Source organism: Anastrepha obliqua, chromosome 2, assembly GCF_027943255.1.
Source record: "Anastrepha obliqua isolate idAnaObli1 chromosome 2, idAnaObli1_1.0, whole genome shotgun sequence".
NCBI classification, from domain to species: domain Eukaryota; kingdom Metazoa; phylum Arthropoda; class Insecta; order Diptera; family Tephritidae; genus Anastrepha; species Anastrepha obliqua.
The window spans coordinates 78,711,106-78,723,634 of NC_072893.1; the positions used below are offsets into that span (position 1 = coordinate 78,711,106).

A 12,529-nucleotide genomic window follows, 5' to 3' on the forward strand; every position below is an offset into this window, starting at 1 on the left:
CAACAGATGGAACAGGCAGACAAATTTTCAGGTCCACAATGTCGGAGGAACGATTCCTATGCATCCTTAGCTGCTTACGATTTGATGACTCCACAGACAGAAAGAAACGATTATTAACGGATCCATTGGCTGCCATTTCAGAGCTGTTCAATAAGTTTATAGAAAACTGCCGAAAAAATTATACAATTGGTACCCATGGATGCATCGATGAAATGTTAGTGCCGTTTCGCGGTAGGTGCAGATTTAAAATGTATATGCCAAAAAGCCTGCAAAATATGGCATCAAAATAATGGCGTTAACAGATGCTCGCACACAGTACCTTGCAAATGCTTATATATACCATGGCAAAAATTCTGACGGAAATGGTCTCACAACTGAAGAAAAAAGGCTATCAGTACCAACACAAGCCGTATTAAGGCTAACTAAAATTATAGAAAGAAGTAACAGAAATATAATATTACTGCTGATAATTGGTTTTCCTCAATGCAGGTTATAGAAGAATTAAAAAAAAAAGACAGCTTACGTACTTGGGTACATTAAAGAAAAATAAAAGGGAAATACCTCCCGAATTTCAGCCCAATAAAAACAGACCAATTGGATCTTGTTTGTACGGTTTTACCAAAGAAGTTACCATTTTATCATATGTGCCTCACAAAAACAAAGCTGTTCTTTTGTTATCTTCTATGCATCACAGGGAAGAAAGCGGTATCCAAAGTGGAAAGCCGGCCATAATAGCAGACTATAATAACACAAAAGGGGGAGTTGATGAACTTGATAAGAAGTGCTCCATATATTCAACCACTCGACGTACGCGACGCTGGCCACTCGCAATTTTTTATAGACTACTGTGCTGCAAATGCTTACGTTATATATCAATCTTGTGCTGAGTTTGATGATAAATCGAGGGCAGACTTTTTGAAAAGTCTAGGCCGGCAATTGATTTTACCACATTTGCAAAGGCGACAGCATAATCCTCAACTACCCAGGTTAATTCGAGACAATATAAGTAGCATCTTAGGACTAGACTCCGTAGCTTCCCCTCTAGTAGTTATGCTACATTTGCACTAGTAGGTTGAAGCGGAATACTCCACATGTTTGTTTGTTTTGCACCAAGCCTATGTGTATGGGATGCAGTAAACGCGAATGCGTGAAGTGTGCAAATAAGGAATTTGATGAGTAAAAATCCTCCAAAAAGATTGATCTGCAGTTTTTTTTTTTTTTTGAACATAATTTTTGTTTGTTTTCTTTTTTGTGATTCTAATGTCATAAATTTGGCTGTGAAAAGTGCCTTTATCTAGTTTTGAATTTTTTCTTACAATTTTTTTTAAGTTATGTTAGTGCTGTTTTTTAGTTTTAAGAAAAGTGACTATGAAATAAAGTCCTTGTTTTGTTAAACTAAAAGTTTGTTTTCTTTAAATTTATTACTCTATTCATTTAAAAATATGTTTTAGTATTCCAATTAAAAACAAATAGTTTAAAAAAAATTTTTCGTTCACAAAAATTATTTATAGATTATAAAGGGGTAAAATTTACCCCACCTCAGTAACTACGTCCAAATATTTCACCTCAGTAGTTAAAGGTTAAGCAGAGTTGAGAGAAGAAGATTTAATATTCTTGCATAACCTTAAAAGGAACACAAAATTAAATTTGTAATATACTTTAAAAATATCAAATTTTATAAGAATCGACAAATTTTCATTAACACTAAAATCTGCTCAGAGTGACCTTTTTAACCTTCTTTTGTTTAATAATACAATTTTTTTTTTTACTTACAGTTTTGGTAGCTTTGAATTAAAAAAAAAAGAAACAAATATCAAACTTAAAAATTTTGGCATATTGGATATAAAACAGCCCTACATTTATTGCGAAGAACAAATGTTTGGCAACACTGCACAACTCGGCAAACGTGACGTCACGCACTCTCTGATGGGCACAATCTTGGTTCTATCAATCTTGCAGAGAACCCACGCTGAAAAGATTTTTAGAGTTGTGACCAAAATCAGACTGTAAACCAGCTCTCAGCAAATTTGAAAGAATCAGTTTACGTGCTGACGTCACATAGGTCATGACAGACGTTTTTTTACAAAAACACTGAGATTGAGTTAGTGGTATACATAATAAAAATTAAAGCAGCCACTGTCCAGTGTTGCCGTTTGAACAACGACGGAGTGTGCGGATACGTGTGAAATGAACGGTCAAACTTCTGCAGCTGATTCTCATGTGACGTGGCAGCCGAAGTTACTGGCTGGTAATCTATCCAATAATATACTTGGTTCACTTGACATGGAATCGCTCTATTAGAAAAAGGAATACGTTTGAAAAAAATTATTTTTTTCTTGAGGAAAAATACGCTTGGTGTATATTCGTACTAGTTCCAAAGTGAACGAAATGGTACCAGTTGCAAAATGTCCAATTGGAGCTGTATGCAAATAAAAATTTCTCTGTTTTGTTTGTTATTTGCATTGTTTCTTTCAAAATTGCTTTTATTTAGATTTGTAATAATAAGAAAACAATTAAAAATCGTATAAAGCCGAGCCATAGATTTAAAAATAAAAAAATTAATGTATACTTTAATTCATAATAAAAAATGTTTAAGACATTCATTTATTTATATAATTTACTATTTCAGTAGTCTGTTATTTTTCTCAACAATTTCGTATAGATTTTTTTTATCTACATATTAAAGGCGAGTAAAGGTCTACCCGTTTCCGCAGTCAGGTTAAATGCAACCTTGGCAATTAGGTTCTCTTCCTATAAATAAAGAAGAATAACTGCTCTGATCACTTGTTCCTGAAAAATAACCACAGTAAATAAAATTTACAAAATATACAAGACATTCGCAAATATAATCTAAATTATAATTATAAAACAGAATTATTGGGGAAGTAATTTTGGTGACTTATCCACAAACTGAATATTTTAAAATTACAATTGCTGATGACCTACGGAAAGGTTTAAGGAATATTTAGCAAAAAAATATTTTGGAATAAGGTTAGAATTATGTTGTGTGATCTAGTTTTAAATAAGGAACTCATTCAATAAAATTATTTCAACTTTGTTTGTTACAGTACCTGACCTCAAATAGCGGAGGTAAAAAATATAACAGATCTGGCCATTTCATAGCATACATCCCAAATTTTTCTCTTCTGCTTTCACCCTTGCATTCTCGTAATCTATAAAGCAGTGATGCCGACGTTTATTACCTTGCCATGATTATCATGGCTAAAATATTTGTAGAGGTGTAACCAAGATCAGACCGGTAACCGTCGCTAAGCTAATATTGGCCATTCGAAGAAAAATTTTGAGAGTAATTTCGGCTGTCACTTCAACGGGGTTTCGGCAACAGATTTCTGCCTGCTGATTTCACACGTATTTACACACTCGTCCAATCAGTTGTTGTTTTGACGGCAACGAAGTCACATAAGTATGAACTATGTTTATTTTTTCTTCATTTCACCAATACAGTCTCACTTTTGTCGTAAACAAACCGCCGTCATAACCCAGGTGACGTCAGCAAATCAGATGATTCCTTCAAAACCGCTTATGATTTATAGAAATCCATCTCAAAGAGAACTATTAAATTGTTTTTGCTTAAATCCCATACCCTTAAAAACAACGATATCTGATCGATTTGAAAATTCTCGCGACACTTGTAGACAACTAGAAATTTTCGAATAAGCGCACGGTGAACATTTCGAACTCCCACGTTATCGAGTTATTATGCGTTTCGTTTTTGAAAGTACTGACTGAATATACTGAATTTTTTTTAACAAAACAAAGCAGTTAACTGATTAAAAAAATGCATTTTTTGCTATGTTTTTGGGTCCTGAGGAATGTCAAAATTTATTCGCTATAAGAGAAAAAAATGTGTTGGAAGGTATAGTTTCAGAAAATGTCAAAGATCATAACAAGGCCAAGAATGATAAAATACACGATTGCTCCTTGCGAATTCGCCGTGTCGTAAGAGCGGCTGAATAAACAAGCAAAACAAAGGAAATTAATTGTTTGTGAAGAAGAAGAGTAGGCGAAAGCAATGAAAATAACCAAGCACAAGAAATTATACACAAACACCAATACTTTCTTGCCACAGCGTCTTCCGCATAAAAACACAAACAAACTGCATTTGGAGGCTTTATATTAATTTGTGCTTCCACAATTTAACACACGGCACTTCGTTTTCATTAGTTTAAATCTCACAAATCCCAAAACTACCTGGCCATCCACTGAACTTTCACAAACACGTAATTTATCCTACTATTGTTTGTTTGTTTTGTATTGCGAACTGAGGTGACGTCAGACTTGTCAAAATCGCGAAAAATAAAGTAACTGTTTTTTAATGGCGCCACTATAGATACCCAATTCGCCGTGGTAACAAGGCGAAAAACCTCCGAAGGTGAGTTTACTATAACAGCTGGTTGGTTTTTCTTGCGATTTGCTGGTTTTAATGTCAAAGTGTACTACTTTTTTTATTGCCTTATTTATTTGTTTATATGTATTATAATTGACAATTGAAATTTTTGGAATTGTAATACAAAATACATGCAAATGTAGTTGTTGGTCTAGCGAAATCACCTTCAATGAATTCGCCTTGGATTGTAAAAAGCAAATTTAAAAAATACCTTTAACGCGTGCAAAAAATAAAAAATTTAAATGAATAAAAAAAAAAAAAAAATTGTGATACCACAGTAGCAGTTTACCTGCTACTCCTGGTTAAACCATTTTGTTTTAAGTACAAATCCATTCCTCTGGCTCACATTTGTACTGGCATGACAAAAGGGCAGTGGCAAAGAAGATTTCCTGCACATTATTCCTCCTCCTCAATTTTGCAGCTTCTGTAATAGTCGAATTGAGGTCCGTTCAATATTTGAGCATGTCGACCTGGGAGACTGTGGCCTGTGGTCAAAGCAACTAATGTAGAGAAATTTTTCCTTCAGCGATTGATTAGCCCTTTGAGCGCCTGACGTCTCATTGGTCAAATGGCCAAATGCTTTTTATAGCGGTACATGTCAGACTATCAACGCAACTCGTATTGGCTGAAGTGGCAATGCTACTTGCACCAAGCAGTTTGTAAGTTAGGAGGGGCCCGTGTGGAGTTGCCTGATCTCCCATCGGGCGCGTCCCAGGTGGTGGATAGGGAAGGCCTGGCATCATCATAACCTTCCCATCTGGGTTAGGTTCCAACACTCGTGTGATGACTCAAAGTTGGCATAGAATCAGGGTGCCATCCGTGAACCAAACTGGCTAGGAAGGAGTCACGAACAAAAACCGAAAAGGTAATGGAAAACGATGGATTAATTACTCCAGGTGGAACCCACACAAGTGTCAATACACCCGCTTCGGCGCCAGGGACATGGATTCTGGAGGCCCCAACCATTACCCAAGTCTCTCAGCTCTATGAGCGAGAGCACATCCTGGAGGAGACTTAGATTTCTTCGGAGATCGGTTAGATTTAAAGGGAATTAGAAGGGAATCCAAGTGAAGTACAATGGACTGAATTAATGTCTGAGTGCTGCACTTGCTAGTTGTCCCGACAACAAAAAAAAAACTAAGTTAGGAGGGGTATACCTACCCTCTCTCGCTAATTCATCTGCCTTACAATTCCCTTGTATGTCACCATACCCTAGCACCCATATCAAGTGGATGCGGTATTAAAAGAAGCTCGGCATTTGCGATCAACGAAGAAATTAGTGGCAACCCCACCAAGAGACTTAATCGCTACTTGACTTTCAGAACAAATATAGATTTCCCTAAAAGCGATCACGCTTTTTGCTAATTTCATTGATGGTAAGAATTTCAGCCTGAAATACGCTACAGTGATTCGGAAGACGAGCCAGAACCTTCATTTTTGGCTTCTTACAGTCGACGCCAAAACCAACTTTATCGTCAATCTACGAGCCATCACTATAGAATCGTAAACAGTTTTTCCGACCACGTACATACTTACATACATATGTATATAGTCAACCCACTCATGTCTAGCTGGCATTTAACTACCTACTCATGGCTCATCCATACCATAACCAACAGGATTGGTTGGACCCTGACTGAGTGTTATTGCCAATGGTCCAGCATCTAAATTGCGTCTTTGCTTAGTTCCGACAAGCCGAGCGACAGTGTTACCTGCATTTTGTTTGCAAAAATGCAATCTAGGGAATGTAAGAAGAAAAGAGTATTCAGAGCATCAGAGGATGTGGTTCCTAGAGCGCCGCGGATACATACATATAAGCGCCAATTCGATAACGTGGTAGATGATGCTTCAAGCATTATTGTAATTTTTTTCTTTTTCAAATGTGCATTTTCAAAAAGAAGTTTTCAGCAAGGCATTTTGAGGAATGTCTGCTGGTACCCACTTTCACCGACGTTGCCGTAGTCCCTGTCTGCTGCCCGTGAGATAAACAAAATTGAGCAAAACTTGAACCCGTAGAAAGCAGCTGATTTCGTTTTGTTACATATTTACACAACATCGGTTTGTGTTTGCTTGTATCGGCACAATGTTGCCATTCATATTTTTAGATACCTACTTTTACACACATCAGCGTTATCAGTTACAATTTTTCATTGTATTGTATAATGAACCAAAGCCGAAAACCAACAAATGCAAATTTTAAATTATTTGCATAAAAATTTAAATTTGTGTAAGTTTGTTTTGTTAATTATGCCAAAATGTACTGTTTGGCAACACTGTGTGGTGAGAGAGCAATCAGCTGACTCTACGATACAACGTAACGGAATGGTGGTGATTTTTCATTTACAAGGCGCTCTCATACGCGTGAGTGCGAGGAGCTTGAGATGCTGGCCAATAGAAACAACGCCCGAAAATTTTATCAGAAAGTTCGGCGGCTTACAGAAGGTTTTAAGACCGGGGCGTTGTCCTGTAAGAACAAAGACGGCGATCTGGTGACTGACGTACAGAGCAATCTTAAATTATGGAGGGAACACTTCTCGAACCTGTTAAACGGTGACAGCTGCGCATGTCATAGAGAATGTGAAGATCCCGATACCCCAATCGTTGACGACGGAATTGTCGTTCCGTTACCCGACCATGACGAGGTGAGAATAGCAATATCACGGCTAAAGAACAACAAAGCCGCGGGCGCCGACGGACTGCCGGCTGAGCTATTCAAACATGGCGGCGAGGAGCTGGTAAGGTGCATGCATCAGCTCCTATGCAGAATATGGTCGGATGAAAGCATGCCTGCCGATTGGAATTTAAGTGTGCTCTGCCCAATCCATAAGAAGGGCGATCCTGCAATTTGTGCCAATTACCGCGGGATTAGTCTTCTAAATATCGCCTATAAGGTTCTAGCGAGCGTATTGTGTGAAAGGCTGAAACCCACCGTCAACCAACTGATTGGACCTTATCAGTGTGGCTTCAGACCTGGAAAGTCTACCATCGACCAAATATTCTCAATACGCCAAATCTTGGAAAAGACTCATGAAAGGAGAATCGACACACACCATCTTTTCGTCGACTTCAAAGCTGCATTCGACAGTACGGAAAGGAGTTACCTGTATGCCGCTATGTCTGAATTTGGTATCCCCGCAAAACTAATACGGCTATGTAAGATGACGTTGCTCAACACCAGCAGCGCCGTCAGAATTGGGAAAGACCTCTCCGAGCCGTTTGATACCAAACGAGGTTTCAGACAGGGTGACTCGCTGTCGTGTGACTTCTTTAACCTGATGTTGGAGAGCATCGTACGAGCCGCAGAACTTAATCGCTCAGGCACAATTTTTTATAAGAGCGTACAATTGCTGGCGTATGCCGATGATATTGACATCATCGGCCTTAACAACCGCGCTGTTAGTTCTGCCTTCTCCAAACTGGATAAAGAGGCAAAGCGAATGGGTTTGGTGGTGAACGAGGACAAAACGAAGTACCTCCTGTCTTCAAACAAACAGTCGGCGCACTCGCGCATCGGCACCCACGTCACTGTTGACAGTTATAATTTTGAGGTTGTAAAAGACTTCGTTTATTTAGGAACCAGCATTAACACCGATAACAATGTCAGCCTTGAAATCCAACGTAGAATCTCTCTTGCCAACAAGTGCTACTTTGGACTAAGTAGGCAATTGAGCAGTAAAGTCCTCTCTCGACGAACAAAATTAACACTCTACAAGACTCTCATCATGCCCGTCCTAACGTATGGCGCAGAAGCTTGGACGATGACAACATCCGATGAAGCGACGCTTGGAGTGTTCGAGAGAAAGATTCTGCGTAAGATTTTTGGACCTTTGCACGTTGGCAACGGCGAATATCGCAGACGATGGAACGATGAGCTGTATGAGCTTTACGACGACATAGGCATAGCGCAGCGAATAAAGATCCAGCGGCTTCGTTGGCTGGGTCATGTCGTCCGAATGGATACAAACGCTCCGGCTTTGAAAGTATTCGATGCGGTACCAGCTGGTGGTAGCAGAGGAAGAGGGCGGCCTCCTCTGCGTTGGAAAGATCAGGTGGAGAAGGACTTGGCTTCACTTGGTGTGTCCAATTGGCGCCGGTTAGCACGAGAAAGAAACGACTGGCGCGCTTTGTTAATCTCGGCCAAAATCGCGTAAGCGGTTATCGCGCCAATTAAGAAGAAGAGGCGCTCTCATAAGTTTGATCGTGTCAGCTGACACAGAACGTAAATTTAAGTTGGAAGTTATTTAGCGAAATTGCAAAGATTAGCCGCATTTTTCTTTAATTCCCTTCGTATTAAGGTGAGGCAAAAAAAGTTAGTTATGTTACTATCATCATGTTATTATTATTACAACAAAGGTTTTATAAAACTACTTGAACTGAGAGTTGTAGAGATGGACTAGAGACTTAAATGATAGACGAAAAGAACATTGTCTCCATGTGTGTTGTATCCAACACTAGAATTGTGGTCGTTATTAATATTGTCAAATCAAATGTGTATTAGTTGGTATACGAGTATGTCTCTAAGTAACAGGATGCAGGATATTACGTTTGATCCAATTGGGAATATATTCAGCCTTCCCGTTCCCTTCGGCGTTTATTTGCAGCTATTTTACTTAATGTTTCTTCACGCCTTCGCTTCTTCCTATCTGCACGTCGTTTTTTTGCTTTTGCTTCAGCAGCCAGCTTTTTCTTCCTCAATAATGCGCGTAATCTTGCCAAACGTTTCTTTAATGCAGTGATGGTACTGTTAGACGTTGACGTTGATGTTGAGTTCGAGGTAGTGTCTGCTGATGTTGAGTTGGATGTTGAATTTGTGGTCGCGGCGTCCGCTGTGAGCAACGATACGACCGTCACAACGAAAACACTCAACAAAATTAAACGTAGAGATTTCATGCTTCTAGTAGAATGTAAGTAGTATAGTGTGTAATGTAGACAAATTTCGACTGTACTCTCAGTGCGGCCTGCTAAGGTTTTTATACTAAAATTCCAGACTACAATATTCTTCCCACAATACTACCTTATTGCGCTTAATTTAGGTGTCAAGTTTTTAGGCCGAGTTTCCTCTGTGATTGGTACTAAAGAAAGATCGCTGACAATGTGATGATATGGATGGCGACACGTTTAGCTAATTTCTGATCGATGGTAGAATTGACGGGTCATTAATTTGACAACGAATTGTACAGGAGTCGTTGGACGAGTAAATTAGCCACTTATTCTCTGTTCCCTGGAAGGCCTTAGCTGGTTGGATACAGTCTGGCAGGCAGGATCTGGCAGCATGGCAGGATTCAGTCTATGCCGAGAGGCCACCGCTATGAGATTTTTTTTTTATGATTTCTTGTTTCATGCCCGAAATGGGCGTCGTACCCGGGACCAAACGAATTGAAGTCATCCACAAACCCACCCGATTAAAGCAACCTAATTAAAGTTAGTAACCTAAAAACGCAGCATAAATGCGTTATTTGTACAACTTTTTACGTATTAGTTTAACAGTGAACAGTTAGAAGCACTTGAGTAAATAAAGGGTGCAATGAGTGCCCTTGCAAAAAAATTTATACAATAAGCGTGAAAAATTTAAATAAATTGTTTAATATTGTTGGGCTTTTTTCCATTTGATTGACCTTCGACTTCACATGAATTTGATGATTAACCGTTTTGCATATAAACCCGCGGCACGGCTAGTAGGGTCTGTCAGACTCAACCCGGTAAAATACCTCTTGTATTTCATTCAAGATTTAATTTTGTAGATAATAGTTCGGAATAGTTAGCTGTTAGTAAGGTATTAAATGCTGTGTATGCTGTTCAAGATGTGATGAACTTTGTTGTGCAAAACAGATGGAGAGGCATATCTATATGTGTCTGCAGCGACAGCCAAGTTGCGCTCACGGCCTTAGACAGCCCTTCAACTACTTCAAGGGTAATTGAATAGGTTGAACTATGCCGGCAGACATAATACTGAGGCTAACATACATAGATCCCGGAACACATTCGTATCACGGGTAACGAGATCTCTGACTCTTTAGCCAGAATGGGCTCTGAGGCCGACTTTCTTGGCCGGAGCTCGTTCTGCCACTCCCTTCTGCAGCCATCAAAGTCACGATTAGCCACGGGTTACTCTAACCCACGCTCCCTTCGCAGGCAGAGGGAGGCTGCAGATGGACAAAACTAATGTTACCTGTCATGTCCGACCGGCTGTGCCAGTTTCTGCTGTGACTAAGCAAAGGGACTGTAGGAGGCTGGTTGGACTGATGACAGGCCACTTTCTATGGGCAAAGCGCATGGTATACTCTGCCCAGCATGTAGAAAGGAAGATGAGACGGCGGACCACTTTCTGTGCGTCTATTTCGCCTTCGCTCGAATCAGGCTTGAGGTCTTTGGTACTGATGTGTTAAGAAGTGTGCTCCTTGGCAGCACAAGATCTACTCAGATTTGTTCGGAGTTCGAGTAGATTTAAAGAAAATGAAAAAGTGAATCCGAGTGCAGTACAGTGGATTTAATTGTGTCTGAGTGCTGTACTTGTTAGTCTGTCCCGACAAAAAAAAAGGTATGAAATTTCTTTTCTTTTCTTCTATTTGTTCAATGTCGGCGATAGAAACGTTGCTGTGGATCTCGCAGACGCACCAATGCTCTATATTTTGAGTAATTGGAAAGACAGTATTTAAAATTTAGCTAGCAATAATCTATTAGCCTGCTTAAGCAATACTGCAGATATATACATACATATATACATTAGGAATTCCAATATGAACGGACGTATTTTAACCATGATTTTGGGATATTTTTAAAGGGTTAGGTTGGAGAATAATTTAATCAATTATATATTCGCCGTTGCTGTTTACAACTTCTTCCTACCTCTCGACCAATTTGTGGATGCCGTTCCACCAAAAATCATCTGGTCTGGTGTCAAAGAAGTGTTTGAGCTAGTTTTTAAGCACTTCTTTGTTACCGAAGGTAACGCCCTTCATATGGTTTGATAGGGAGCAGAAAAGATGGTAATTGGTTCGCCGCAAGGTCCGGAAAATACGGCGGATGCTGAAGTACCTCCCGTTCGAGCTCTTAGAGTGCGGCTTTGACGACTTGTGCAACATGGGGCCTGGCATTGTCGTGAAGAAGTATGGTTTTACCAAGTCGATCAGGTATTTTCAGTCGAATAGCCTCATTCATGAGGTCTAGCTGGGCAATGAAGAGCTCTTTGTTGACCGTGGTATTCTTTTCGAGCATTTTCCAGTGCACCATGCCCTCCCAGTCCCACACAAAACATAGCATAGCATCTTATTTGGATGAAGATTCAGCTTGACTCTCCTTTTTGTTTGTTTGTTTTTCGTTGAGCTCGTAAGGTGCCCAGGCTGCCAGGCTCCCAATTTTTCGGGAAATCTCATTGAATAAAGGTGAGTGGGCAACGTTTTACGATCGCAGTTAACTTTTTCCGTCAATTCCCAACTGGTTTGGCTATCGTTCTACTTCAAAAGTGATTTCAGACGTTCTTCATCGAACCCAGAAGTCATTCTACTGCGGAACGTGTCATTGACGTCAAAGTCGCCATTTTTGAACTTTGCAAACCATTTATGTGCTGTAGGCTAGCCTATGACACCTTCTCCATACACGTCACAAATGCCCAGGGCTTCTTCGGCCTCAAAACTAATAAGAAATTAAATATTTCAAAAATACAAATAACATAGTTTTGGAGAGCAGAAAGAGTTCTATCGAATGAATACTAACCCTTTGCCAAAGAAAAATATTAAAAATTTTTCCAAAAAAAATTTTCAAAACTTCCAGCCCTCTTGCAACAAGCAACAATAGAGCCAGGATTAATGTTTTATGTAGCACGCACCTAACGCTCTACAGAGTTGTAATTATTTTTTACTAATATATGAAAGTTAAATGCCCTGACGCTTCTGAGCTCGGAGGTATCGACTCGGTCGATATTTTCGTGGAAAAGAAGAATAATTAGCAGAACACAACATGGATCAGGTGCAGTGCACTTTTAATTTTTTTATAAATATATAAATTCACGGCGAAACTCATCACTTATTTTTTTCTCTTTTGGAAAATGCTGATTAACAAGAGAAACTATGTCATTTGTTTTGACGGCACGCAGGTTAAAACATAGTCTCTAAAATTTATTTT

The 12,529-nt window shown here is 39.3% G+C and overlaps 1 protein-coding gene across 1 annotated transcript; it reads right to left on the minus strand.

Moving 5' to 3' along the window:
* Positions 1 to 8,974: 8,974 nt before the first annotated feature.
* Positions 8,975 to 9,298, minus strand: LOC129238227 (uncharacterized). The gene has a single exon (XM_054873268.1). The coding sequence runs from the start codon at positions 9,296 to 9,298 to the stop codon at positions 8,975 to 8,977; it is 324 nt and encodes a 107-aa protein (XP_054729243.1).
* Positions 9,299 to 12,529: the final 3,231 nt, after the last annotated feature.